We start from the raw sequence: 27091 nt of genomic DNA on the forward strand, positions 1-27091 counted from the left end.
TTTTATACTTCGAGTTATAATCCAATATGACCTTATTTATTTTGTTGTTCCAGTTGCTCCAGCTTGGCCACTGGGAGCTCTCAGTTGGCTCCTGTGTCCCTTCAGCATATCCCCAATATCGTGGTTGTTTTTTTCTTTTTTCTTTTGTTTTGTTTGTTTCTTTGATCACTTTCTTACTTCCTGACGCTACAAGATGCTCCTGGCTCAGCCTGTATCTTTCCTGCCCCAGTCCTAGAATCAGTCACTCCAACGTCCATGGAAGCTCTAGAAATCTCTTCTCATCTAAAAGGGCTCAGACACAGGGTTCAGATCCAGACTGTACCACTTCTAGCTCTGATTCTGGGGCAAGGTCCTCCATCTCCCGTGCTCAAATTTCCTCAATTTAAAGTGGAAATAATAATGGTAGATACCTCACAAGGCTGTTGTAAGATTAAATGATGGATCTAAAGAGTTTAGAAAACTGCCTGGCACATAGAAAATGCTCAGTTAACGTTAATGATCCGGGTTAACTCCTGGTCAGCCTCTGCAAATTGATCTGTCTCTCTCTCTCAGTCCGTTTCAGTGTTCCTGGGCGTGTAACTGTTGCTATTCTTCTTTAGCTGATCTTATCTTGTCATAGCATTCAGTCACACATATATTCACAGATTCGTTCAGTTTCTCTTTTTAGAACTTAAGGCCATTTTCTAATTAATTTATGCAGTAATTTTATGGCAAGAATTATGAATTTCTGGTACTTTCAAATGTCCTACAAAAGTTATTCGTAAGTAATTGAATTGCGATCACTATGAGCCACTGTTCCATATCATCCCACAATTATGTCATCTGCTACCAAAAAAAGGGATGTGGCATACGTCTGTATATACTGTTCTGTATAACCACAGCTCATCGCTTAAGTTCTTAGTCAGACTCAGAGCCTGGGCTTCGAGTCAGAGCCCTGGGTTCAATTTCCAGCTCCACTGCTCACTGGCTGTCTGCCTTAACTCAGTCGCATATTTTCTCTGAGCCGCCATCTGTAGTACAAAGACAACAATCCTATTCCCTATGGTTGCATGAGGCTGACATGAAATAATGCATGGAAATTGCCTAACACAGAGCCCCACACACTTATCAATAAACTGCAGCCATTATTACTATTAAATTTCTGTGCTCCCAGCGCCCTTTAACCCAGGAATTCCACTTCTTTCCTAAGGAAATAAGTCAAAATGACAGGAAATACAGAAAAATGTTTACCATAACATCTTTTATAATAAAGAAAAATTTAAATTAATTCACATATCCAACAATAGGAAATAATGGTTAATAAATTATAATATATCCATATGCAAAGCAGTATTTCGAATTCCAGGTTGCAGACATTAGTAGGTAGTAAAATTAATTTAGAGATTAATGACCGGAATATTAAAAAAATTAGTGGAAGAAAAACGGAAAGGAAATATCAGAGTAAGAACTTTGGTTTCTGGTGTATAATTGTGTGTGAGTATGTGTGTACTAGGTTTCCATTTAAAATGGAATTCTTATTGTGGTTTTGGGTCCAAAATGCTCAAAAGCCACTATGATAGTATTGTTAGGTTTAACCATATGAAATTACTATTCTTGGCAAATATGATAAAAAATATTGGCAATTTCATAAGGTTCAACTTAATATGTAGTTAGTTAAATGATACCAATGTGAATTTTCAGTGATGCATAAAAAGCTTATCATTTTCAGTGAAATATTCAGATTTTTATATATATCATATGACTTTTACTATAAATATATGCTCAAGTATGCATAAAAAAAGATAGAATGGAAATGTCCAATGTGAATAGGTAACAGAATTATGTGTGATTGCAGTTTTTTTACATAAGTCAAGCATTATATTTATGTATACATTATATATTTATGTATGAATTATGTTTAAAAAATCATTAATTTTTAATGGCCTCCAGTGAGATCAAGCCAAAGAACGTTCCTCTAACTTAGTTTAATGTGGTTGTAATCACCTTTTAAGACACTAAATTACCTAAATAGACAGTTTTGTCTATCAACCAAAGTAAGTATATTACATCTTCTAAGTGGTAAAATTAGACTACAAGTCTTTCTTGGGAAATAAACTTCTTGTTATTTTTTAGACACGTTGATACCTTTTACAAGCTCCAAACAAATGCAAACTTTAGGTAGTACCTGAAATTGTATCTTTCAAATAATTTAAATAGTAGCTCAACCACTGTAGAAGTTTAACCCCAGTCAAGGAGGTCATACCAGAAACAATAAACAACCTTAAAAGATTTTATGAAACTCTGTAAGCAAGTATAAAATAAGAAATATACTAAACATATGTGTGACTTTCCTTATCAAACCTGTCACTGCCTAGCTAGTTAACATCTTTAACCTTTGGCGAGTCACTTAATGTTTTCCAACCTGTGAACAGGACTGTTTGTTGCAAATACTCACAAATGCGTGATTCTACGCCATGCTGCTCTTTGAGTGGCAGGTGGGGAGGCAGGAAGATTAATGTTCCTGGCATAGCAACCAGTAGTAAGGCAGTAAGTAAAGGTTTGGTAGATAAACAAAGCTCACTACTGAACAAGACTGGGTCATTATAAAGTCAAATCTTTATGCCTTTTTCCTTGATCACAAGAGAATGGAAACCAGAGTTCAGTGCCGATCCCCCTTATCATTTTTATACATTAAGGAACCGATGCAACCTTCTTTGACAGGTAAAAGTATGGTAATTGTGCAAAGTACCTCTGATATATTTTTTTTTTAAGGCTTGCAACTTCCTGCTTGACAGATTTCAATTACCATTCAGAAAAGCATGGAGTAAAAACTGTATAAGCCACATTGAGTTTCTCATTTTTCTTTTGCGCAAAATAAGGAATCATTCTTGTTTTGAAATAACTGTTTATTGATATCATCCTGCAAGATGGTATATTAGAAGAAAGAGGGGTGCTCAAGCTCCATAGCTGTCTTTGAATGTAAGTGGTTTCAGGATAGATGGTATTTAGGAGGAAGATGTGAATTAGGTGTCAGCTTGTGAATCAGGATATCTTGCTTCACAAACAATACAAAAATCATACACTAACAAAATACGGTGCTGACTTTATTCGTTCACAGGAGCAACAAGTCCAGATGTAGGGGTAGCTACAACTTAAGGGTGGGCTCCCTTGTGCTCGCAAGAAGATGCGTCAGCTCCTGGTCTCCAGGCTTGACCGATCATGTCAAGCAGGGAGGGGAGAGCATCTCTGTTGTAGCAATCCTAGCAGGAGTGCTAAGAATCACTCATAGATGTGGCAGGGGTTCAGTCACATGTCAACTACAGATCCAATTGTCTTGACTAAAAGGATAAAATGTGCTTCCTGATTTTCCCCGGTCATGGCACCATCACTAGAGCCAGAGATGGAGGGTGCTTCCCCAGAACTAGATGAAGCACCAAATGGAAATTAGGGGCCTACAAGGGAGGTAAACAAAGTCCACAAGTGACTTTGAACTGCTGTCTTTAAATCTTTCATTCTTCCTCTCGTCTATTTGGCTTTGGGGCCAGTAACAGTGATGATTCTTGTATGCTAATGGTTCTCAAAGTGTCATCCTTGGACCAGCAGTATCAGCATCTCCTTGGAGTTTGTTAGAAATGTAAGTTCTTGGGCCCTACCCCAGACCTAATGAATCAGAAACTCTGGGAGTGGGTCAAGCAATCTGTGTTTTAGCAAGCCCTCCAGGTGATTCTGCGGCAAGTTAAATTTTGAGAACCAATGCTCCAAGCATGTCTACAAAGACTTTGTATCCAGCCTCCCTTTTCAACTAAGGGCATATAACTATTACTAGTGATTTGAAGCAACAGATAAGGTTTATATTAACCTCATCTGGCCTTACACAATTGTCCAGCAATCTTTCTCAGATGAGCTTACCTTCCCAGGCTGTGCCGTGACTATTTTATACCTTCTTAAAAAGCCAAAGCTTATAGTTTGCAAGTTGCATACTGCACAACTCCAAAGGGTGTCCTTACCTCTTAATTGTAGTAGATTATATAGTACAGGTTTATATATATATATTACAACAATTTTTCAGAAGATGCCTGGAAAATATTTCGAGGGAGGTCCACCTTCCTATAATTTGCACAAGTGAACTTATTGTACAGTGGTAAGGCTGCCTCCTTCAGTCTCCTCAAACCATTGATTCTTACCCTTTTGCCACGTCCTTCACTTCTCAAGCAGACACCATTAAAGCTATCAGATGGGGACTCACTCATCTTCCCACCTCTTACCAGCTATTGGTGTCTGCACCACGTCTCCCTCTTTCTTCTGTATCAGCTGAGGAAATGTACCTCCTCCCTTCACAGCTCGGATCACCTACCTGCATTTGGATCCCTCCCACCTTCTCAGTCTATTTCTCATCCTCCCTCTTTCTCACATGCACATCTTTAGTATTTTCCTCTTTTTAGGTTCTACCTTTCAGTATTCAAAGTGCTCATCTTCAAAATCTCTCCTGCAGTTCCATATTCCTCTTCAGCTGTGGTCTCTTCCTCTGTCTTCATTTACAGCCAAGACGGGTGGATTTTCTGTGTAGTTTCCTCAGTCCCTGGTGACCTCCATGTTGCTGATCCAGTGAGCAGTTTTCAGTCCTCAGCAGCATCTTGTATCAAGATGAACAATCCCTTCCTAGTGAAATGCTCTCTTCTCCTGACTTCTCTTAGCTCTTTAGCCACTTATTTTCAAGATCCTTTGCCAGCTTCTCTTCTTCTCTCTGCCGACGATACATTGGAATTCTTTGTGGGCTTCTTTTAAGTCCTCTTTTTCTCTCACTCTAAATTTTACCCTGAATAAAGATGGGAAGTAAAGTAGATATGGTTATCCAGCTGTCACAGCACCATTTGTTGAAGAGACTATTCTTTCCCTATTGTATGGTCTTGGTACCTTTGTTGAAAATCAGTGGCCATAGGTATTTGAGTTTATTTCTGGGTTCTCAATTTTATTGCTTTTGTCTGTATGTCTATCTTGATGCCAGTGACACACTGTTCTCTAGCTTTATAGTGAGTTTTGAAATCGTGAAGTGTGAGTCCTTCAACTTTGTTTTTCCTTTTGAGTATTGTTTTGGCTATTTGGGCCCTCTTGCAATTCCATATGAATTTGAAGATCAGCTTTTCCAAAGGTCAATGGTCATTCTTGATAAATTTTTAATAAAATGTAAATTGTATAATTCTTTAGAAATTTAACTAGACATAGTCTCATTAAATTCAGTAACAAAATGAGGATGTCTATTGTCATTGTCATTATGTAGTATTGTTCTGGAGATATTATTCAATACAGTTAGAAAAAATAAAGTAATTAACAATATAAAAATTAGAAAGAATAGGAAAAATTAACTCCATTTGCAGCTAATATGATTGCATACATGAAAAACCCAGGAGAATCAATTGAAAAAATATCATATACAGTAGGAATACTCTGTTGGCAGCATACGAAATTATTATATGGAAATCAATAGCTTTAAAATATATAAGCAAGACTAATTTAGAATATGTAATAGAAGAAAAACCTTCATTTATAGAAGCAACAAAAGGATTAAAATACCTAGAAAATAAATACAACTAAGAAATGTGAAAGAACAATTTGGAAAAAACAGAAAGGCCTAAAATATACCAGAGTTTGGTATAATGAATAATGTCTCGCCAAAAATGTCTACATGCTAATTCCTGGAAATTGTGAATATGCTGAAAGGAGCTTTGCAGATGTGACTAAGGATCTTGAGATGAGGAGATCATCCCAGATTATCTGGATGGGCCCAATATAATCCTACGGGACCTTGTAAGAGGGAGGCAGGAAGATCACGGTAAGAAAGAGGAGACATGACAAGAGGAGCAGAGGTTAGAGTGATGTGCTTTGAAGATTGAGGAAAGGGCTGCAAGCCAAGTAATGTAGGCGGCCTCTAGAAGCTGGAAAAAGCAAGGGAACAGATTCTCCCTCTAGATCCCTTGAGAGGAATGCAGCCCTGCCTCCATCTTGATTCCAGCCCAGTGAAACCCACTGCAGACTTCTGACTCCAGAACCGTAAGATAATAAACATGTATTATTTTAATCCACTGAGTCTGTGGTAATTTGTTATACTCAGTGACAAAAATGACTAGGACAAGGGAAAGGTATCCTATAGTCTTGAATAGGAAGACTCATCAACGTGCTGTTGTCAGTTCTGCCAAAGATGATCTGTTGATTTACCTCGAACCCTAAAAATACCCCACACGTTTATATGTATACACACACACACACACACACACACACACAAGATTCTTCAAAAGGTCATATGGAATATTAAAACAAGGAAAAATAAAAAGAAAATAGCTGAAAAGGAAGAATGATTAGGAGGAAATAGCCCTAATATCTATTAAAATTACTAAAATGTTTTAATAATTGAAACAATGTAGTAGTACATAAACAGATATATTAATGAAATAAAATAGAAATTCCAGAAATATAAACAAGTACATAGAGGAATTGAGGATATGATAAATCTTACATCTCAAATCAGTGGAAAATAAATAATATTGTGAAAAACCAGATAACTATCTAAAAACATTGGATAAATTCCAAATTGAATAAAGATTTAAATATAAAAAAATAAGCCTTAAAAGTTCTAGAAAACAAACTTGGTAGTATCTTTCTATGGCTTCAGAATGGGGAAGCCCTTTTCAGTATGACATAAACCAAAAGACATAAATTAAAAGATGGGCAAGTTCTAGAATATAAAAATAAAAAGATGCCTACTTTACAAAAATCAACCTAGAAAAATCAAAAGAAATGACAAACTGGGAAACAATACTTGAAGACATATCCCAGACAAGGACTAATTTTACTAATATGTGAAGAATTTCTATAAACCAAGACTTTTGAAAAAATTGTTCAAATTTATTCATAAGAGAATAAATGCAAATGTAAGTAATTTGAGAAAGAAATAGTTATCTATAAAATTGGAAAAGGTAAAAGTTTGATACCATATAATATTGACAAGTTACAATATTCTCATATATAGATTTTGGGAGGGGACAATTTGGAAATAACTTGTAAAATTTACAAATGTTCAAATCCTTTGACCCAGCAATTCCACTCCTAAGCACTTATCCTACAGATATACTTGTTCAAACATAAATTATGTATATATGAGGTCACTCTTTGTTTTTAATAAGATTGGAAATCTTTATTCATCGATGGGAGATTGGTTAGATAAACTATGGTACATTCATACAGACTATGCAACAGTGAAAAAGATTGGAATTATTTCCAAGATTTATTGCTAAGTGGAAAAAGAAAAAAGTACAGACTATCATTTGTGTAAAGGGAGGAGGAATATGTAGAAATAAATATGCCTTGTACATGTATATGCACAGAAATTCTTTGGAAGTAAATACAAGCTACTAATGTCAGCTGTCTACAGGGAAAGAAATAGGGTGGTTGAGGTCCAAAAATGAGAGGAAGAGTTTTTCACCAAATATCTTACATATTTTTAAATTTTGAACTACATGAAAGATACCTATCTAAAAAAGTTTAAATTTTTGTTTTGTTTTGTTTTTAGAAATTCAGACAAGAAAATAGCTTTATAAAATGATGGAATGTAGAAATGTAGAGAGAGAATGCAAATTCACGCAGAAGGCCACTTCTGGATTTTCCTTCTGCTCTTTCATTCCTATCTAACCATGAATTGTCGACTCTGTGTGAGCTCAAAATTCACCACGTTGTAATGTTAACTCTGCTGTACAGAACAACAAATATATATGAATTTGATCAAGTTAATCTGGTTTGTCTGCAATGTAATCAAACCAGCCTAATCATGGTATTGGCTGAGGGCTCCATTTACTTGACAAACACTTACATAGCCAGTGCCCTTGCCAGACACTAAAATAAGCAGCTTAACTCTTTTAATTGTCATAAAAACTTTAAGAAGTAGATACTATAATCTCCATTTTACAGATTTGAAAATTGAGGCAAAAGGATGTTGTCTGATGACACAAGGCTATCAAGTGACGTAACTAGAATTTGAATTCAGCAGTCTGGCGTCCAGCTGCATGCTCCGAACCCCTGCCCGTATGCACATTATAACTTGATGGCTAAATAAAGGTTAAAATTGGCCCATATCTTATGGACAGCCCACGTTTCTTGTTAGCAGATCTTTTGCATGAGAAATGTGTTATGTGCTTGTATTTTAAAAGATAATATTAGATTCTTTTTAGTAAAAGAACTGTGTGCACTTGTGGAAAGACAATTACTACTTATAGCATGCATCTTGCTGTTTGGGGTCTGTTCTGAAACAATTGCCAGTTCCACAGTTGATATAAGTCACAGTTTCCAATTAGAAGATGTGAATGGTAAAACACTATGGGGGGGGCGGGACTTATGCCCACCCATGACTCTGAGAAACAGATGACCAAGAACACATTGATCATCTTCATGAATACATGCCTCAAAATCAGAGGGTTGCAACCCTTGCTTCCCTTTTTTTGAGAAAGAAATTTTGTCAGAGTTTATTGTTTTAGAAATGTCACATCAAATTGTATTTTTATTTCCTTTCAGGATTTCATCAAAGGTCTTTCCATTTTGCTTCGGGGGACAGTACAAGAAAAACTCAACTGGGCATTTAATTTGTATGACATAAATAAAGATGGCTACATCACTAAAGAAGTAAGAAACGCCTCACCAACACAGCTCTCCTTTGAGCCTTTTTCATTTTTTAACTTCAAAATGTTGAACAGTTGCCATTATTAATTAGAAAATCACTTTTTCAGGATGTCTAAAATATTTTTTGTGGTGGTGGAGAATACAACACAAAATTTAGAATGGATAGGAATAGTTTATGGTGAATCTGCAAAGTGAATATAAAATGCATAAGGATTAAACCCTTGTTTCCTAATGTCATTTTAATAAATACCATAAATGGAATAAAGACCGTGGTTGGAACTAGATAGGAAGAAAATGTATCCAAACCATGTTAGACTATTTGGCATGTAACGTTTTTTCCCCACCGTGTAACGTGGTCTTTATGGAAACAGATGCAATGTTAAAATCATATGGATCATGCAATGACCTGTATTGTGTGGGAAATGACCTGATGCAATAGTGAGGCCCCCAAATAGACTTCTAGGAAGACAGGCTCACAGACCAAATTAAGATGCTCATATCAACCGGTTTATTAAATCAATTTAAAACATAGTGAGAAGCAAGGGAAAATGGATGGAGCAAGTTAGTCAATTTAGGATATGGTGCAAGTGGGGTTGAAGGACTGTATTACCTAAATCCTGGGTGTGCCTCAATGTCTAGATGTCCTGTCTTTCTCTCTGCCTCACTTGCTTTCCTCAGAGTTGAGTTTAGAGCAAGAGGCCCCTCAAACAAAAGGTACCTTGGGCCAATGACGTGAACTTGCTCTACTGAGGACACAGGGACAAGCGCACCTGACCACAGTTATAGCATGACAATTAACCTGATGAATGGCCATGGGTTTCATTTGTGTTTCTTGAGCAGAGGACATAGAGCCAGAACGTTTTTCACCAATAAGTGGCTGAAGTAAGAGCTCATGAATGTTAAGTGTTCACGTATATTGAGCATATCCTGGATAGTTAGTGCCTTTTGTATATTTGGTTTACAATGAACGTTTAGTACTCAGGTGCCTCCAGAATGTTAGATATCTCTGATTTCTTCAGTCCCTTTCTATGTTTAACACAAACATACTATTCTTACTATTTATACCTAACACATCTCATGAAGTCTCCCTGTGTCGAACAAACTTCTAGCTACTTATATATACTCAAAACATGTTAAGAGGTTTCACCTATGATTTACAAATTGCAAACTACTTTATCATTTATAACAGAATTGAATACTCTCAAAAGTAAATGTCTATTACATCATAATATCAACTTAATCCAGATTTTTATGTGAAAACTTCAATATGAACAAAACAAATGTAAACAATAAGTCTGAATGTTTAAATAATTAGATATTATTTTTACTAAGAGTAAAAATGGCAAGTCAAAAACAAGATTTTGTTTTAATAAAAAAATTAATAAAATTTCAAAATATTTCCCAGGGTCTTAATATTTATTGACTAATCTACATATGTGACTTCTTTAGTTAAAGCCACAGTAGGAAAAACACAATGAAAATTCCTTTTTATTCTTTTTTTAAAGATTGACACCTGAGCTAACAACTGTGGGCAATCTTTTTTTTTTTTCTGCTTTTTCTCCCCAAATCCCCTGAGTACATAGTTGTATATTTTAGTTGTGGGTCCTTCTAGTTGTGGCACGTGGGATGCCGCCTCAACACGGCCTAATGAGCAGTGCCATGTCCGTGCCCAGGATCCGAACCACCGAAACACTGGGCCACTGAAGTGGAGCATGTGAACTTACCCACTTGGCCACAGGGTGGTCCCTGAAAATTGTAACAAGCTTTGAGACTTATCAGTTAGTTTTAGTACAATTCTAATGATGTGGAGTTAATTAATTAATTAATTAATTTATTTATTTTTTGGTGGGGAAGTTTGGCCCTGAACTAACATCTGTTGCCAATCTTCCTCTTTTGCATTTTTTTCTCCCCAAAGTCCCCAGGACATGGTTGTACATCCTGGTTGTAGGTCATTCCAGTTCTTCTATGTGGGATGCCACCACAGCATGGCTTGATGAGCAGTGCATAGGTCCGTGCCCAGGATCCGAACCGCTGAACCCTGGGCCTCTGAAGCAGAGCATGCAAACTTAACCACTTAGCCATGGGGCTGGCCCCCATGTGAAGTTTTAGTCTCAATAAATAGAAGTTGATAATCAATCAACATATAACATACATAACAGCTAAATAAAACAAAGATCATTTATGTGAAGTATATGGAAGTCCAAACGTTAAACCAGGATATTTCTTTGCAGATCACATTAGGTATGTGGGAAATTGCTTCATTTTGAAACCAAGATCAGAATTGATACTTACATTCTGACTGTGTTGCTTTTAAGGCATAAAGCTGTTGCCTTTTCCTCTGGGACAACCCGAGGCATTTAATGAATCAAAGAAAGATGAAAAATTTGAAATTGAGTAGGGATAATCTGTCAAAGCTTCTCAGAGTTGTTTCTTCATACATTGCATGCAGCCTCATGTGCGTGCCTTTTACTTTTCAGGAAATGCTTGATATAATGAAAGCAATATACGATATGATGGGTAAATGCACATATCCTGTTCTCAAGGAAGATGCTCCCAGGCAACATGTCGAAACATTTTTCCAGGTAGGAATGCCACAGAAGTCGGAGAAGGAGTGAAACTAAGAGTAAATTTCCTGATGTTTGCAAAGCATCATGATGAATCAAAAGAATGCAAAGAAAAATAATTTTTACTAAAAGGGACAAAACAATAGGATATTTACCATCACAGTAATTTAGTAAGTTTGATTTTGAATTTATTATAACACTGATAACTATACTTATTGAACATTCACTATCTCCTAGATAGAATGCTAAGCAATTGCCATGTTTCATGTGTGTTTTTTGTTTTCATTCAATTCTCAAAACACCCTATGAGGTTAAAAATTCTCACCAGCCCCATTTAACAGATGAAAAACCAAGGCTCTGAAAGTTTCAGCCAATTGCCTGAACTCTGCCATGGCTAGGGGGCAAGACTTTTAGCTGGGGCAGAGTGACTCTAGATCTTCACCATTCTGTTGAAAAGGGAACAGCCTAATAGCAGTCGGCCATATGATTCTTACCACTAAGAAACTACCAGCTCGTGCTCTGAAGCATTTCCTCTCCATAAAACAAATAGCCTCGGCTCCTTCGGTTCAGGGATCAGGGTATCAAGGGGTAAGTCTGAATAAAGTTTTTTGGTTTTTTCTTTCTGAACAGAAAATGGACAAAAATAAAGATGGAGTCGTTACCATAGATGAATTCATCGAAAGTTGCCAAAAAGTAAGTAATGGTAGTAAAGGACTGTCCGTTTTGCTTTTTTAGCAGCTAGACTGAATATTGAGTTAGCCACCATGAATTGAGCAAAACACAGATCATATGCCTAAGGTTACCACTTCTACACAGCCGAGATAAGCCCACCACTGTGAAATAACCACCAATTTATACATTCAATTAATCAACACCTATAGAGTGCCCATCCTGAGGCAGGCTATGCAGGAAGCCCTGGGGACACAAAAGTTGCACACATACTGAGTCTTTGCTCGCTAAATCCTTTGGAGAATATTCATCACGGAGGATAAAACACATGAGATTTGAATTGCTCTTTTCCCAGAATTAGCGTATAACATGTGTATTGTCTATCATATCTCCATAGATTTAGAATTCCGGTACCGCCCAGTATGCATCACTGGACAAATTTATACAGTTGTGCAACATTTTAGTCAATGACAGACCGCATAGATGATGGTGGTCACATAAGATTAGTGCCAAATAGCTTAGGTGTGTGGTAGGCTATACCATCTAGGTTTGTGTCAGTACACTCTATGATTTTGCAAAATTATGAAATTGCTTAACAACACATTTCTCAGAACAGTATCCCCGTCGTTAAGCGACACATGACTGTATCTGATTTCTAAGAGAAACATCGTTTTAACGTGTATAGACAAGAAGTGGCTTTTTGGCTGAACCAATAATGTTTCAGTCTCTGGATTTAACTCCTCACCTTAAACTGATGATTTTCCTCACATAACTGACAAGGAAATGACAATGATGATCTTCAGTCACGAAGAGGAGAAATCTGGGTGGTTCTCCATCTTCTGATGGGAGACCAGTGTTAGCCTACCTAGAATGAGCTGACTTGATGTGTGGGTGGAATCACAATTAGGAATTTTTCAGATCATTGTAGAGACCAGGAAGTTTGCTGGTGCTTTAGCATTTCTCTTTATTTTCAAATTGATATACTTTCCCTTTCCTGATGCCTGCTTGTTTCCCAACTCATATTTTGATGTGGTGGTCTTTGAGAGCATTAACTTGGTGACACCAACCTGCTTAATGGTGATGTTGTTACTTGGCTTCTGGCATTGGAGTCATCATTAGTTCGGCTACCATTTACCATTACTCTCAACAGCTCACTGAGTGCCATTCACAAACAATCTCCAAGTGCCTCAGTAATGCCCAAAGTCTGTCCTCTTAAGTTTTTAAGGAACATGCTGAACTGAATACAGCTACTGGGCAATGGTTTCTCCCAAACAATTCTTTCTCTGGCATTGAGAGATCACTCATTTTGAAAGGTTCCTAAAGGCCATACAGATTTAGCCCTAACAGACCCAGAAAGAGAGGCGTAATCACTGCCAACTTGTCTCGCAGGCCCCCACCTCCAGTCCTCATGAAGCTGGCTCTTAGCTCACACACCAACTCTGTTTGCTTCCACATGTCTGAGTCTCTGAGATTTGGCTTGTGATGACTTGGAATGACAGAATTTGCATTTGCTCACTTTGTCCTGCCCTCTGTAGTTTCCATTCTGGCATTCTGATTTGAGAAATATCCTCTGTTAACACTAAGTAAAATTTAAATGAGGTGTTTTAAGTCTGTTAGAGTCAACAAACCATTAAATGGGCTCTCCCATAGGTATCTATGTGGAAAACAGAATGGTATTTACATTTGCAAGCACTTAGTATTTGAGCTTTTGGCACAGACAGTTGGTGGCGGGAGGCAGTACTTAAGGGCAAAATAGGGTACTGCCCCTTGCAAATCTGCCGAATTTAACCCCACTGTTTCTCCCTTACAGGACGAAAACATAATGCGCTCCATGCAGCTCTTTGAAAATGTGATTTAACTTGTGGAATACGTCCTCAATCAAACACATGTGAACTATTCTACCACACTTAAAGTTGGAGCTACCACTTTTAGCATAGATTGCTCAGCTTTACACTGAGGCATATTATGCAAACGAGCTTTGTTTTAATATAAAGCAATCCCCAAAAGATTTGAGTTTTCCAGTTATAAATTTGCATCCTTTTCATAATGCCACTGAGTTCATGGGATGTTCTAAATCATTTCATACCCTGTGAATATTCAAAAGTAATAGAATCTGGCATATAGTTCTATTAATTCTTTAGCCATGGAATTATTGAGGCTTTCACATTATCAGTGATTTTAAAATGCCAGTGTTTTTTTGCTACTCATTTGTATGTATTCAGCCCCAGGATTTTAAATGGTTTTCTAAAATACTGGCATCTGCATTTAATTTCCAGAAATTAATTTTCATGTTTGTATGCTGTAATTCTATTTGCATACTTTAAGTAAACAAAACAAGATTACTACAATTAAAAAAAAACGCATAGCCCCAGTTTCTATGGATTTGCTGCCTTCTGTTAAAGACATTCATTTATCTGGCATTTTTTATAACATGAAACAAATTAATTTATCACCAGATATAAGCATATGCCTAATAAAGCTTATTTAATAAGCATTTCTTAATTTTTCATAATACATATCACAGCCAAGGCCTCCATGATGTATATAATTTGGGATTTGTTCAATCCTACAGGTTGACTGTTTTCTATTGTGTCGTTAAGTGGAAGCCCAAGACAGTGGGAAACAAAGTGAGGCTGCTTATAGGCATATGCAAAGGGTCAGGCTATCTGCCCTCCAGTACATGGTAATGCTTTATAACAAGTAATTCTTAACAGCATTAAAGGCCAATTCCATCCCCTTTCCTCTGACCCCCTCAAGGCACCTTTGTATTACACAACATTCAGGGACAAAGAAACCTTGACTACCCCAATGCCTACTGGGGACAAAGAGTAAGCAGAATTCACTTTGAAAGCAACAGTGATTCCATTATATCAAGAACTACAATACTAAAATTCAGTAGAAAATGAATATAAGTGCTAAGCAACTTATCTAGATTGCATTATGACTTAGCTCATCATAAAACTCCAATAATTGATTCTTTTTAATGATCTTAAGCCAAAATTCTAAAGTTGTTACAATATTACTAAAGATACACACACCTTCCCTGTGCTGCAGAAATATCACAAAGACCAAGAGGCTACAGTAGGAGGAAATCTGTAACTGTCTTTGCAACAATAAATCAGGTATCTATTCTGGTGTAGAGATAGGATGTTGAAAGCTGCCCTGCTATCACCAGTGTAGAAATTAAGAGTAGTACAATACATGTACACTGAAATATGCCATCGCGTGTTTGTGTAAACTCAATGTGCACATTTTGTATTTCAAAAAGAAAAAATAAAAGCAAATAAAATGTTTATAACTCTACTGTCTATATCATAGGTCTTTATTCCAACAAATTTTGTAATTTCTAGATTAAAAATATTGCATTTTTCTTATGGCACTTTATAGATTTTAGATATCTTCGTCTTTTGAGTGGTGCTAAGTGCAATGAAGAAGAGTAAAGCCAGACCAGTGGGCAGGCAGATGTTTTAGCTAATATGATCTGAGGAAAGAGCGTACCAGACAGGGGTACGAGGACGAAAGGACAAAAGAGCTGAGGGAGGACAAGCATTTCTGCAATTATGACTCTTCAGAAATTACTTATATTCTTTTAAATTACAGCTGTGAGGCTGTATCTGAAGTGAGAATTGCAAAGAGGTCACTCCAGGTGACCTGAGGCATAGAGCAGAGAAAGTGTTTTCTCTGACGCTTCTGAGATATGATATTGCTGCTCCTGTATAAAAGAGTGACCCTCATTTCCCTCCCTTCAAAAGTCCCAGTCTGCTTTGGAGTTGGTGTGGCTCCTCAAGTCCCTGTGGACTCTCTTCTTGCCTTAAGATGGAAGGTCTTATTCTTGCTTTGTTTTTCTTCCTCTATCCGTTTCTCTTGTAAAATGATCCAGAGTCAGCTTCTACTATGACAACACTCAGAACTATGCCTGTAAATTATGTTTTAAAGGCTTTTTAAATTGAATTAATTGTTAAAACACAAGCAGCACAACAAAACCACCAAATACATAAGAGTTTTAAGATTTTAATTTCTGAATATCTTCATGTACCAAATATTTTCAGATTATGAAATACAAAAATAACATTTACTTTAATACAATTAACACCTAAAGTTTAGGTAGTTTTAATGAGTTGTAATAAACAACATACTTAGAGAATTTACACATTAAAAAAAATTCTTAAACTAGAATACTCTGGAAAGAAATTGTCCCAAGCATTCTATATTATAAAATACATATTTACAAACAATAATTAACAGTGAATTCACAAATGTTTGTCCACTAATTTAAATTTCCATAGCCTTGATGAATAAAAAACCCAAGAAATGGCAAAATATCTCAAAATAAGTATAGCTATAAACTGATTGCAAAAGGGATATTATAAATAAAAGGCACTAGAAAATACAAACACATCTACTGTAAACCCAATAATGGTTGTTCACACAAACCACAAAAATATGAAAAATAAACCCCACAAAATTGTACTATTGTAGAACTTTTTTTAATAGCTTTCCATCATTAACCATTCTTTTTTGTTGAAGAATAACTTTTACTATGATTTAGTGGAATTGTATATACTTATCTTAAACTAGTAAATAATGAATGGTGGCTGTGATTTACAAAAGAATAAACTGAAGTGAATCTGAAAAGGTTCCACAGGTCCCCATGGTCAGCGTTTAACATCTGTCACCAGGCAGTAAGAAGATTTTTGCTGGCCTCTTTTTCAACAGCATATGGAGCAGTATGTTGGAATTTTAGCTTTGATGATGATAAGGCTTCCCTGTCAAGAGAAAAAAAAGTGAGCCTCATTAGTATCATGCAGGGTTCCCCTCTTAGGTATTACATTCACAGAGAAGAGCCTAAAAAAGTGTCCAAAACTCAAAAGAAACAAATAAAATGGGATGAGAGCAGAACAATGGAATGAGAAGTGGAATTTTTTTCTGTGTTAAATAAAATATAGGTTGTCTCTTATTGTTTTTTTAAAAAATTTAACTAGAGAAGTAGTTAGGAACCAGACTACTGGTATTTGAACCTAGCTTCTGCCAGTGACTTCACTGTCAAATCTGGGGCGAATTACTTCTCTGCACCCCAGTTACTAGATCTTTAAAGGGAGATAACAACAAAATCTACCTCTGAGGACTGCAGTGAGGATTAAACGAGTTTAATGTCTAAAAGCACTCATTAGAGTATCTGGCACGTAACAAGTTCCCAAGCACTCAACAAAGATGGGGTGTGTGGAAGTATGTACCTTCCTAAGACAAATGTGTGTATCACTTAGAAAGAAAATTAAATCAGGCTAAGAATGAACCAACTTCAATTTAAGGCAGATAGTAACCGATGAGTTACAAGAAATGACACTGTGACTGTCTGTAACTGTTATTTTTGTTTCCCCAGAAGTTGAGTCATTCCATCATTGTGATATCTGTAAGTCCTAAGAAACGAGAAAATGCAATATTGAGAAGAATCTTCTTTTAAAGGCTCATTTCTAACATTTAAAGAAAAAGAATGTTTTTTTAGAAGGGACAGAGGAATATTCATTAATTTCATGAAGGATTACAAAATACCAAAAGCAAGCACAGTAATAATTAAACCGAGGGAAAGTCGTTGATATGGAATTGCAATTTTCTATTACAATTACATCAATTATTATTAAAATATTATATAATATTAGAAGGAGAGAACAAAAAAGAGAAAAAGTCTGAAGGAAGAAACAATATTTAACAACCCTTATAACTTCGAAATCTTATTTTATTCTGTATTAGCATGATTCAAAACTAATGAGATTGAGTGGCAATAAGAGGAATTCCCTTGCTAGCCATCTCTGGGACCTTGGAGTGGTCAACTTCACCCTCTGTGTTCACCCTCCAAATCTTCATCTACTATTTCTGAACTTTATTTATGTGCAAACTATCCCCTCCCCCACACATATCCATGAAATCTCACATGCTCAGCCTCCCCTTTCTACTTGCCCTCTTCATCATACCAGCCCACAGGATGTGTGAAAACCACCTGGGGAGAGCTTCAGATTGAAAAGCTGTGCCTCCATTATTTAGCGTCTGTTTACTTGCATTTCACAAGGGAGGAAAAGGCAAATTCATTTTGCATTCCAGTTCTCAGAACAGCAAGTACATTTCCAAGCAAGAAGAATCCCGTTTCTGCTGAGGAGGGACACTGGATTGGCTAGGGGATGGTTTTGTACATCTCAACAGGTGTCTGAATGCTAAGCTCTGCCTAGGACACAACAAAGAAATCCATTCTATAGGAGCCTAGGGACTGACTTCCTCTCATAAACTTTATTCTAGGCATGCATCATAGAATGAATATAATAAATTTAAAAAGTCATTGAAATTGGCCAAATTAGCTAATTTAGGCAAAGTTTAAACTAAAATATTTGCCATTTTAAAACTGTATGCAATCACACAGATTTTCTTTATAATTAATTGCTTTAGGGGCCGGCCCAGTGGCCGAGTATTTAAGTTCACACACTCTACTTCAGTGGCCCAGGGTTTCACCAGTTCGGATCCTAGGCGCAGACATGGCATCGCTCGCTCGTCAAGCCATGCTGAGGTGGCGTCCCACTTGCCACAACTGGAAGGACCCACAACTAAAATATATACAACTGTCTACTGGGGCGATTTGGGGAGAAAAAGGAAAAATAAAATCTTTAAAAAAAACACAAACATTATTATTAATTGCTTTAGAAAGCACCTAGAATGAAACTAAGTTCTGCAATGTTCAGATAATCACATCCAACTCTATCATAAAGATCTGATTCAATGTAATCTCCAGACAAGACAGGATCAAAAGAAGATGGGCTCTCTGTTTTATGGAGATACTTCCAAGACTAAATCGTCTCAACACTTCTTTCAAATGATGAAGATTCAGTTAACCTAGTTATTTGACACCACTGTAGGAGAGGAAGACATTTTCTCTACCCGCTCTGGGTCCTTCTGGCCGGACAACAAATTAAATTGACATGAGAGAGAATAACAGGAGAAAATTAAACAAAGCTTTATAACATGTATACATGGGAGAGACCCAGGAAAACTGAGCAACTCACCAAAATGGCAGGAGCCCTCACCTTAAACACCATCCTCAGCTAAAGACAAAGGAGGATGTTGGGGGTGGGAAGAGTCAGTTATGGAAGGTTAGCAGAAAAGCACAGTAAACAAGAGTAAGGTTATTATGCAGATTTAAATCCTTGCCTTCCGAATTGATAAGAGCTTCTAGAGATAAGGTCATTTTCCCTTCTTCCTGGTACAGAGAGGGAGACACCTTTACAGATGGAGATTTCCTTTACAAAAGCAAATGTCTCTTAACAAAGGGTAACTTCTACTTTTCAGGGTTTCTCTCATGTCTACAGTTTTTAACAGTAACCAGCCCAAAATAATCCTCATGCCAAAGAGACATATCTTGGGGTGGCCAATTCCAATCCCCTACACCACACAGGTAGTAATGAAATCCCCCACATTCTTGCACCTTTTTGGACATTCTTCTTGCACATTTTTGCAAGTTAGAATAATCAACTGAATCATTCCTCTGTGTATGCATGAGTGTGCATGGTTCAGCACACATATGCTTCCAGACATAATATTGCAGCCATCTGGAAACTTCACTTCAATCTTTGATTATGAACAAATTATAACTTTTTTAGGCACAAAAGATAAGCAAATAAGAGAGAAAAAAGTACCTTTTCTTCAATGAGCTCTCTACGTTAATCTTTTGTTTTCCCAACTTTCCATGGTCAAAGCAAAAACATCAAAAATAAAGAAAAAAACCTGTAAAGCTGTCCCACATGGAGTGCCATACAGTAAGCACAATGAAAGTGTGCAGGCCTGCTATCTACACAAGCTGAACCTGAATCCCAGGGCTTAAAAACTCCACGATGTAGGAAAGACAGAAACTCTGAGCTCTAAAATGAAAATAATAGCGTCAGCTCCACATGGTTACCTGTGGCTGAAATGAGCTTATATGTTATACAGTCAATTCTATAATATGACTAAACGTAGGAAAAAATGACTTAACGAATAAGGTTCTACTTACACTTCCGCCCTGCTGCTCTAGCTTCTGTAAAGCACTGGTGATTGGCTCTTTGAATTTCTTGTCCCTTAGTCTCTTGGAAAGCTTTTAAAATAAGATTGGGGGAATGAAATAATTTGGAAAAGTAACTATATTCACCACAAGCATAAGTAAAACTTCAGTAAAAAATAGGCTAAATAGAAATGATGCCATTCGGTCTTTACGGTATACTACATCCATGAACATGATTAACTTGTTTTAGATTTCAAGGCTTCTTTTAGGAAATACCTCATTGAAATTTATATATAATAGACACCACTATATTTATTTAAAAAAATGAATTTACGTTATTTCAGATAATACCAATCGTACAAAATCTGCTACAGTATGGCATCCAGAATAAGCTTCCTACGAAATTGCATACTTTCCCATTTTGCAATTTGTAAGAGCACCTGTAGGACTATGACGGGAATCTAAGCATCTAAAACACATGTGTTTCCTATAGTAAAAAAAAGAAGAGACAACAAAGAAGAGAGCACTGACATGAATAATTCAGTAACAGTGACAGGCAGAAGAATCAAATGAGAAAGCACGTGACCACCTGTCCCTAGGAATGTCCTAAATGGGCCTCAGTTGTGTAGGTGGAACTCTGACTGAACAGGGAGAGAGCACAGAGTGAGTGGAATTGAATCAGAGGAGCCAGGAGGGAAACACCACGTCATCGAGCACAAACTGTCACCAGCGCCCCCACCAAATGTCTGCATTACTCACCCACAGATCTAACACTTCAGCCTACAGCAGGACTCGCTCAGGGCTCTACTTGCTGCGAAGATAAGTGAAGCCCAGGCAAGAATTCAGTCATGGATCAAATGCTTACAAGGCCCTGTCCTAGAGTTGGTCTCTGGTTCTTCCTCTTCCCAGATATGGAGATAACCCAGGAGTACTACACACCACTGAGCACTGAGCAGCACGTCCCTTCAGTCTGGTCATGGCAAGTTAGGGAGGATCAGAAGAGGCTCCCAGAAGGATAAAAATGTGAGAAAAGCAACTCTAAAGAGGGGGCAGGCAGGGCTTATCAATGCCCTGGGGATGGACAAGAAAAAGTGCTTCTTACAGATCATAGGTTTGCTGTCTTCAGACCGTGTTATTCTGGAGCAGGGGTTTACAGGCAGACCCATGAAGCACCACCTTCACAATCACCTGACATACTCACTGAAAGAGTACAGATTCTTGGGTCCCAGCGCATACTTACTCAGGCAGAATCTCAGGGCAAAGGCCCGGGCTCTGCATGTTTAGCAAGATTCCCAGGTATTTCTTTCCTCTTTAGGGTTTGAGGATCACTGCCCTAGGGTCAGCGGACGGTCTCTTAGAGCTAAGGCTCAGAGAGGATATGACTTATTTTACAAATGAAGAAAATGAGCTGTATACAGGCTCAGTAACTGGTTTTGAAATTCATTTTCTAGAAGAGGAACTCTTTCTTCAAATAAACATCTAATGAAGAAGTCTATCAAACAGATGAAAATAGAGCCTTTCTGGCTCAAATAAGGTAAGTGAGGTATGGAGGGAGCACTATGGCACCTCAGTGGATCCTCAAGGGTGCCTTTTGTCTCAGGATGTGTAACTAACAGACCAAGACCTAATCCCCAGGGGGCCTATTTCCAAGGCTCTCTCCTCTATGGATACCACTGGGATCCGAAGGCCAGTGCGGTATCTAGGTCTTCCCAAAGGGTTGACACCCCTGGAAGCAGAAAGGCCTTTCAGTCAGTCCTGTCTTAGGAAAAGCAGAGCTCTGGGGAAGACTGTGAGCGAGCAAAGATTAATGCCACTGACCCAGAAAGGTTAAAAAAAAAACAACGACTCACATAGTAGTTTAGTCGTTAATCTGACTTCCCCTCTCTGTCATGGTGGGTGGGACTGGGAGGCTGTTTAGGAAGCAAAGGTTCTGGTCCTTGCTCAACTTCGAGTTTGGGGAAGGATCCAGTGTGACTCCTTTTCTCTATATATCACTTGCACTTCACGTCATCCTAACTTTCTCAGTGGATGTCCTTGCTACTTGTTTCTCCCAAAAACAAAAACCAATCTCCACAAGGGCAGAGGGCATATGTGTTTCTGTTCAGCATTATGTTCCCAGTGCTTCGCATAATACCTGGCACAAAATGGGTTAACAGATTTATCTTAAACTGTTGAGTGTTTGACTGAAACAATCAATCTAAAATGAGTTATTTTATACATTAGTGTGAAATTCCTGTAGTCAGCCACAACCCACTGACCTGAAGATCATAAGCAAGTATCTGCCAGGATTCTCTTCCTTCTGTCCTAAGACTTCCCACATGTCAAGGTTTGAGAGTCTATTCTCACTACGTCTTCTCCCCATCAGACACCTGGGGGGAATTCATCTTCCACGATTCCTAATCTCAGCACAGCAATCGTGATAGATTCACTATCACCTCTACTTTCTATTGGCTTAGCCAGGTGGTTCCTGGGGTTTATTAGTTTCTCTGCAGAGTAAGAAGTTAAAAATACAGTTCTAAGATCTCTTAGGTGGATAGGTCCAAGAAAAAACAGTGGAACTCTGATCAAAATATATGCTTCAGCTCTAAACTACAGAAGGATGCATGCAGAGATATCCCAGCTGTGGGTTATTTCCAGCCAGGACTTTAATCTTTATATTAGTTTCCACAGGAAAGGATTAACATTGCCTAAAGAAAGGTCTGGCCCTTGCCCCTGGCTCCTGGATGGAAACCTCTAAGCCCTTGGAATATCCTGCCAGATAAGAGTGACTTTGTTTACCTGGGGGCCTTGGGTCACAGCAGATAATCTATGTTAACAATGCGATTTATGGTGGGGGCCTTGGGCCACAGAGTATCCCTGGACTTCTAGAGAGGCTGGAGACTAAGGTCAACCACACTGGCAGGCAGTTATGCCTGAGTGACAAACTCCCAATAAGTACTCCAGACACCAAGGCTTGGGTAAGCTTCCCTAGTTGGCAATGCTCCATGCATGCTGCCACACATCATCGCTGGAAAAAGCAAGCACTGCCCCCACTACTCCACTGGAGGAGGACAAGTGGAAGCTCCACATCTGGTTTCTCCTGGACCCTGCTCTATGCACCTCTTCCTTTTGCTGATTTTAATCCGTATCCTTTCACTGTAATAACCTGTAACAGTGAATAACAGCTCTCCTGAGTCCTGAGAGTCCTTTCAGCAAATTAGTAAACCTAAGGGTGGTCTTGGGGATCTCCTGAACTGCACGGTGTCCCAGTGTATATCTGTGATAAGAATTAAACTACATATATCAGAAAAAAGTCTCATCCTTAAGGCTCTTTATGGACTCACTAAAAAACTTACAAAGAAAAAGATGAAAAACATGGCTGTGGCAATATACAATTACACAAGAGGGGTCTAAGTTGTGCTTATAATTCACAGCTAATCAACATGGGCATGATACCATTATACTGTTCATTAATTTTTGCCCATTCGACATTCAACTTTTGCTTACTTTTTATTACAACCATAAATTCTGCTCAAGTAGGTGCTTTCCATTAAAAAAAATGAAAGACAATATTGTCCCTTAGTAAAATATTTTATGAACTACTAGGTCTGATCTCTAGATTTTTTGGTTTTGGGGATGATGATATTTTCTTTAAGGTTTTGAATCATTTTAATGATTAATTTGAAGCCATTAAATCATGAAGAGATACAGATACTACATAACACATATAAACAATCACACTCTAATCTTTTCAGTACTTACACTTGTGAGCAGGTGTTTCAGATGGTCATTTAGAGAAGGACCAACAACAACACTTAACTGCACCAGAGCATTCAATCCTCTTTCAAACACTTCATCATCCGAATGGGCCTGTAGGGCATTGGTTGGTTAGGGGTATAGGGGCAGGGAGGGGAAGAGGTGAAAAAAGCAGAAGGATGATTAGGAGAAAGGGCAAGCAAGTGAAGAAAAAGTAGGCTTGAACATTCAAAGTTAGAAGAAAATCAACCAAATCCAGAATTTAAAAAATAACCTTTAATGCAGGACATCTAGAAGCAAAAAGTAAATTTCCAGTTTCACTAAAACATTAACTAAAATATATCACAGCATGCAGAAAGACTGATTTGAGGTTCATTACTTTCTCTAATTACTTAAAATGTTCCTTTTTACCTTTAGTACATCCTCTAAAGATGTCTTCAAGTAAGTAATCATCTGGCCCTGACTAACAGTGGCCTAACTCTGCGCTCACATCAAAATCACAGGTAAAGGACTAATTTGCATATAATTTGGAGGAAAAGAAAGACATAAAACATTCTAGATATACCAGAGAAAGTCCAAAGGAATACAGGACATACCAGAGCTGCCTTTAGCACAGGAATCAGTCTAGGAAGCAAAGGCACAGCTTTGTCAGCAGCACCTTGGACCAAAAGCAATTCTCTAAAACCTTCCTTTGACACGAAGGTGTACGGATGTTTAGTCTCTCTCAGACCCTGCCAAAGACCAAAAAACACATGATTTACTACCCATTTAGTTATGCTAAGAACAAAAAAAGGAATCCTTACAGGCTTAGTGAAAATCGAGTTTTGCTATTATTGTTTTCCTGTTTATGAAATATAATTTCAGTAATTGCAATTTCATTTAAACTGAGAAATTGTGGAACAAAAGACATATATGACAGAGGACGGATGGGAAAACAAAAAGAAAAATAGTAAAGAACTGAAGGAAAGGAAAGATAAAGGATATAAAGAAAAAAGAAAAGGAAAGAAGAAAAGAGAGAAGGAGGAGGGAAGGAGGGAGAGGGAAGGTAAATGAAAAGAAAGAGAGAAAAAGAAAAACTCACTAGGATGCTAAACACAATTTGTAAACTCCCAAACACTGCCTGAAAGCATAATGCACTAGTCTGAAATGTATGTTTATGAATAAAAATCACTTTATGAATGCATAATTATTGGACTCCCCCCAGCTTTATGGTGATTTTACAACTTGTTTACTGAGTTTCTAAAATATTATATTTCCTTCACATTTAAATAATAAGATATTCAGAAAACAAACCTTGCATTCTGTTCAAAAAGCATTGTAAGATTTTAAATATCATTTCTAACATTGGAATGTGAAATAAAAATATGAAAAAAACCTCTGTAGATGTTTTCTCACTATGCCTTTCACCCTAAATGCATTAGAAACAATTAGATAGTACTCTTGATTTAATTGATCACTTTGAGTCAGGGCAAAACAGTCATCTTTTTCAAAAAGATAAAACAAATTTTAAGAAAGCAATAGCAATATTCCCTCAGTAAAACCAGCTGCAAAGTCATATCTAAAAATATTAATTTTAAACCAATTCGTCCTTTAGACCAAACTATGTTTCCAAATAGTGACCAAACACTTCCTCTCCTCTATGCAATCATGCTTTTGAAAACTATGCTGCCAGCACACTGGCACCAGTTTGGAACACGGGTTCTATCGTCTTAGGAGTACCCCTAGTACCCCTAGCCTGTTCATTTCAGAGACGAGGAAGCTCAGGTTAGGAGGTGACGTGCATTGCAATAGTGGTTGTTGCGTCGTACTTCCTCATTGTTAAACGAGTGGAGGGAAGGCTAAAGATCTAGCCAGTACAGAAATAAAAGCATTGGTGCCTGGTAAACAGGTACATGAAGGACTGACTTTATGTGATCTACACTAAACTCAGAGCCCCTTTGGGGACTCCCCAAATTACAGCACTCCCCCTACCCTGTGAGCAGCTGGACTATGTTCTCAAAGTATCAATAGTGTAGTTTTGATTCATCTACAAAATGGTATATTTACCTCAGCTAAAGTAATAAGAAGAGGATCAAATGGAAGATTTTCAGGAGGACACTCCCACTGTAATCTGTGTTTTACTGAACCATGGACCAACCTAAAATATAAAAGTTAGTGAATGTAGCTACGACAATGTAATTATATACTGAACAGTGATTGTCTAACACATACATATTCTTTCTAGAACATAACTATATTAGAATTATTTTGTAACACGTAGGAATACCATGAATTTAAAACATATTACAAAGGTACCTTATAAAGCAATGTCCATAATCCTGCAAATTCCTACTCTGTCAGCAAAATTGTTTGGTGGCAAAACTAAACAACCCCACATTTGTTAAACCTACACTTCTGCAGCTCAAGCATGTTGCCATGTGTGAGTCTTAACGCAAATGGTTCACTTGCTATGTTTCAGTCATAATTATAACAAAACGTAACCTACAGAAAATGAAAAAGGCAAACAAAATGTGATAAGTAGAAATAATAATTTCCTTTATATGGAACATTGCTTTTCAGACATAGATCATTTAACCCTAACACTAACGATCTGAAGGCAACCCAGGTTTGATCCTGTTAGAGAAGGAGGCTGAGGCCGAGAAGCGGCAGTGGCCCATGCAGAGTAACACAGAGGCAGCCCTTCGAACTAGAGTCACTGCTGCTGCTGCCTTTTTTTTTAAACAGCCTTTATTGAGGCATAAGTGACATGCAATAAGCTGTACATATTTAAAGTATGCAATGTGTTAAGTGCTGATGCATGAAAATATCCACTGAACCATCACGACAATCACGACAGTGGACTTATTTATCATCTCCAAACCTTTCTTCACAACCCTTTTGTAATGTTCTCTCAACTTCTTGACTCCTTCTCCAGTGTTATTTTCATAATAGCAAGAGGCCTGGGTGACACTGTTTTTCACAATTTTAGCAACAATAAATTTCTCAGAGTGGGGAAGGGATGTAAGAGCCTTACAATAGTTTCAATTCAGCATGTAAGTATGAAACAATAACAATAAATTGAAGAATGATTCTTGAGCTTATTTTTCACTTACAGTCCTTCAAATCCTTCAAATCTGACAATACCACTAAAATCTACATTTCTTGAATTTTAGAACAACAAGAACAATAAAAAGAATGTTGTGATTATGCTTTACACGATGAAAATGAAATTTCTATCATCTAGAGCAGGCTAAGACTGGATATACTTAGAAGAAATACATGTCTCTTCATAGTAAAATCTTAATAACACTTTCTTAGTAATCTTTAAAATAGCTGTGATGTCTGTCCAGAAAGTTGGTAAGAATTATATCAAAGGTGAGAAAAAACAGTCATATGTACTCATTAAGAAATACAGTATAATTTCAATAAATATAATTTCAAAAATAATGAAAGAATTTCATTAAATTGTCAACTTTCAGTTTAC

At 37.3% G+C, this 27091-nt stretch overlaps 2 protein-coding genes across 6 annotated transcripts in view; one reads left to right on the top strand and one right to left on the bottom strand.

The window, feature by feature from the left end:
- The window catches only part of KCNIP4 (potassium voltage-gated channel interacting protein 4), a 222089-nt gene extending 208199 nt beyond the window's left edge, over positions 1–13890 (top strand). The window contains exons 5-8 of the mRNA XM_046656979.1: positions 8539–8646; positions 11121–11225; positions 11838–11900; positions 13687–13890. Of these exons, the coding sequence (XP_046512935.1) occupies positions 8539–8646; positions 11121–11225; positions 11838–11900; positions 13687–13734 (324 nt within the window). The 3' untranslated portion in view covers positions 13735–13890. The remainder of the gene's footprint in view (positions 1–8538; positions 8647–11120; positions 11226–11837; positions 11901–13686) is intronic.
- Positions 13891–15918: 2028 nt separating this feature from the next.
- PACRGL (parkin coregulated like) overlaps positions 15919–27091 on the bottom strand; it is an 18405-nt gene continuing 7232 nt past the window's right edge. For 4 of the 5 annotated variants that reach the window (XM_046657547.1, XM_046657544.1, XM_046657545.1 and 1 more), the window contains 5 exons: positions 25675–25765; positions 24225–24359; positions 23635–23742; positions 19906–19986; positions 15919–16642 (listed from right to left, as the gene is read on the bottom strand). In XM_046657547.1, the coding sequence (XP_046513503.1) occupies positions 16586–16642; positions 19906–19986; positions 23635–23742; positions 24225–24359; positions 25675–25765 (472 nt within the window). In that variant the 3' untranslated portion in view covers positions 15919–16585. The remainder of the gene's footprint in view (positions 16643–19905; positions 19987–23634; positions 23743–24224; positions 24360–25674; positions 25766–27091) is intronic. The other variant, XM_046657548.1, reaches the window with a different exon arrangement.

This window comes from Equus quagga, chromosome 3 (assembly GCF_021613505.1).
Source record: "Equus quagga isolate Etosha38 chromosome 3, UCLA_HA_Equagga_1.0, whole genome shotgun sequence".
Lineage (NCBI taxonomy): Eukaryota > Metazoa > Chordata > Mammalia > Perissodactyla > Equidae > Equus > Equus quagga.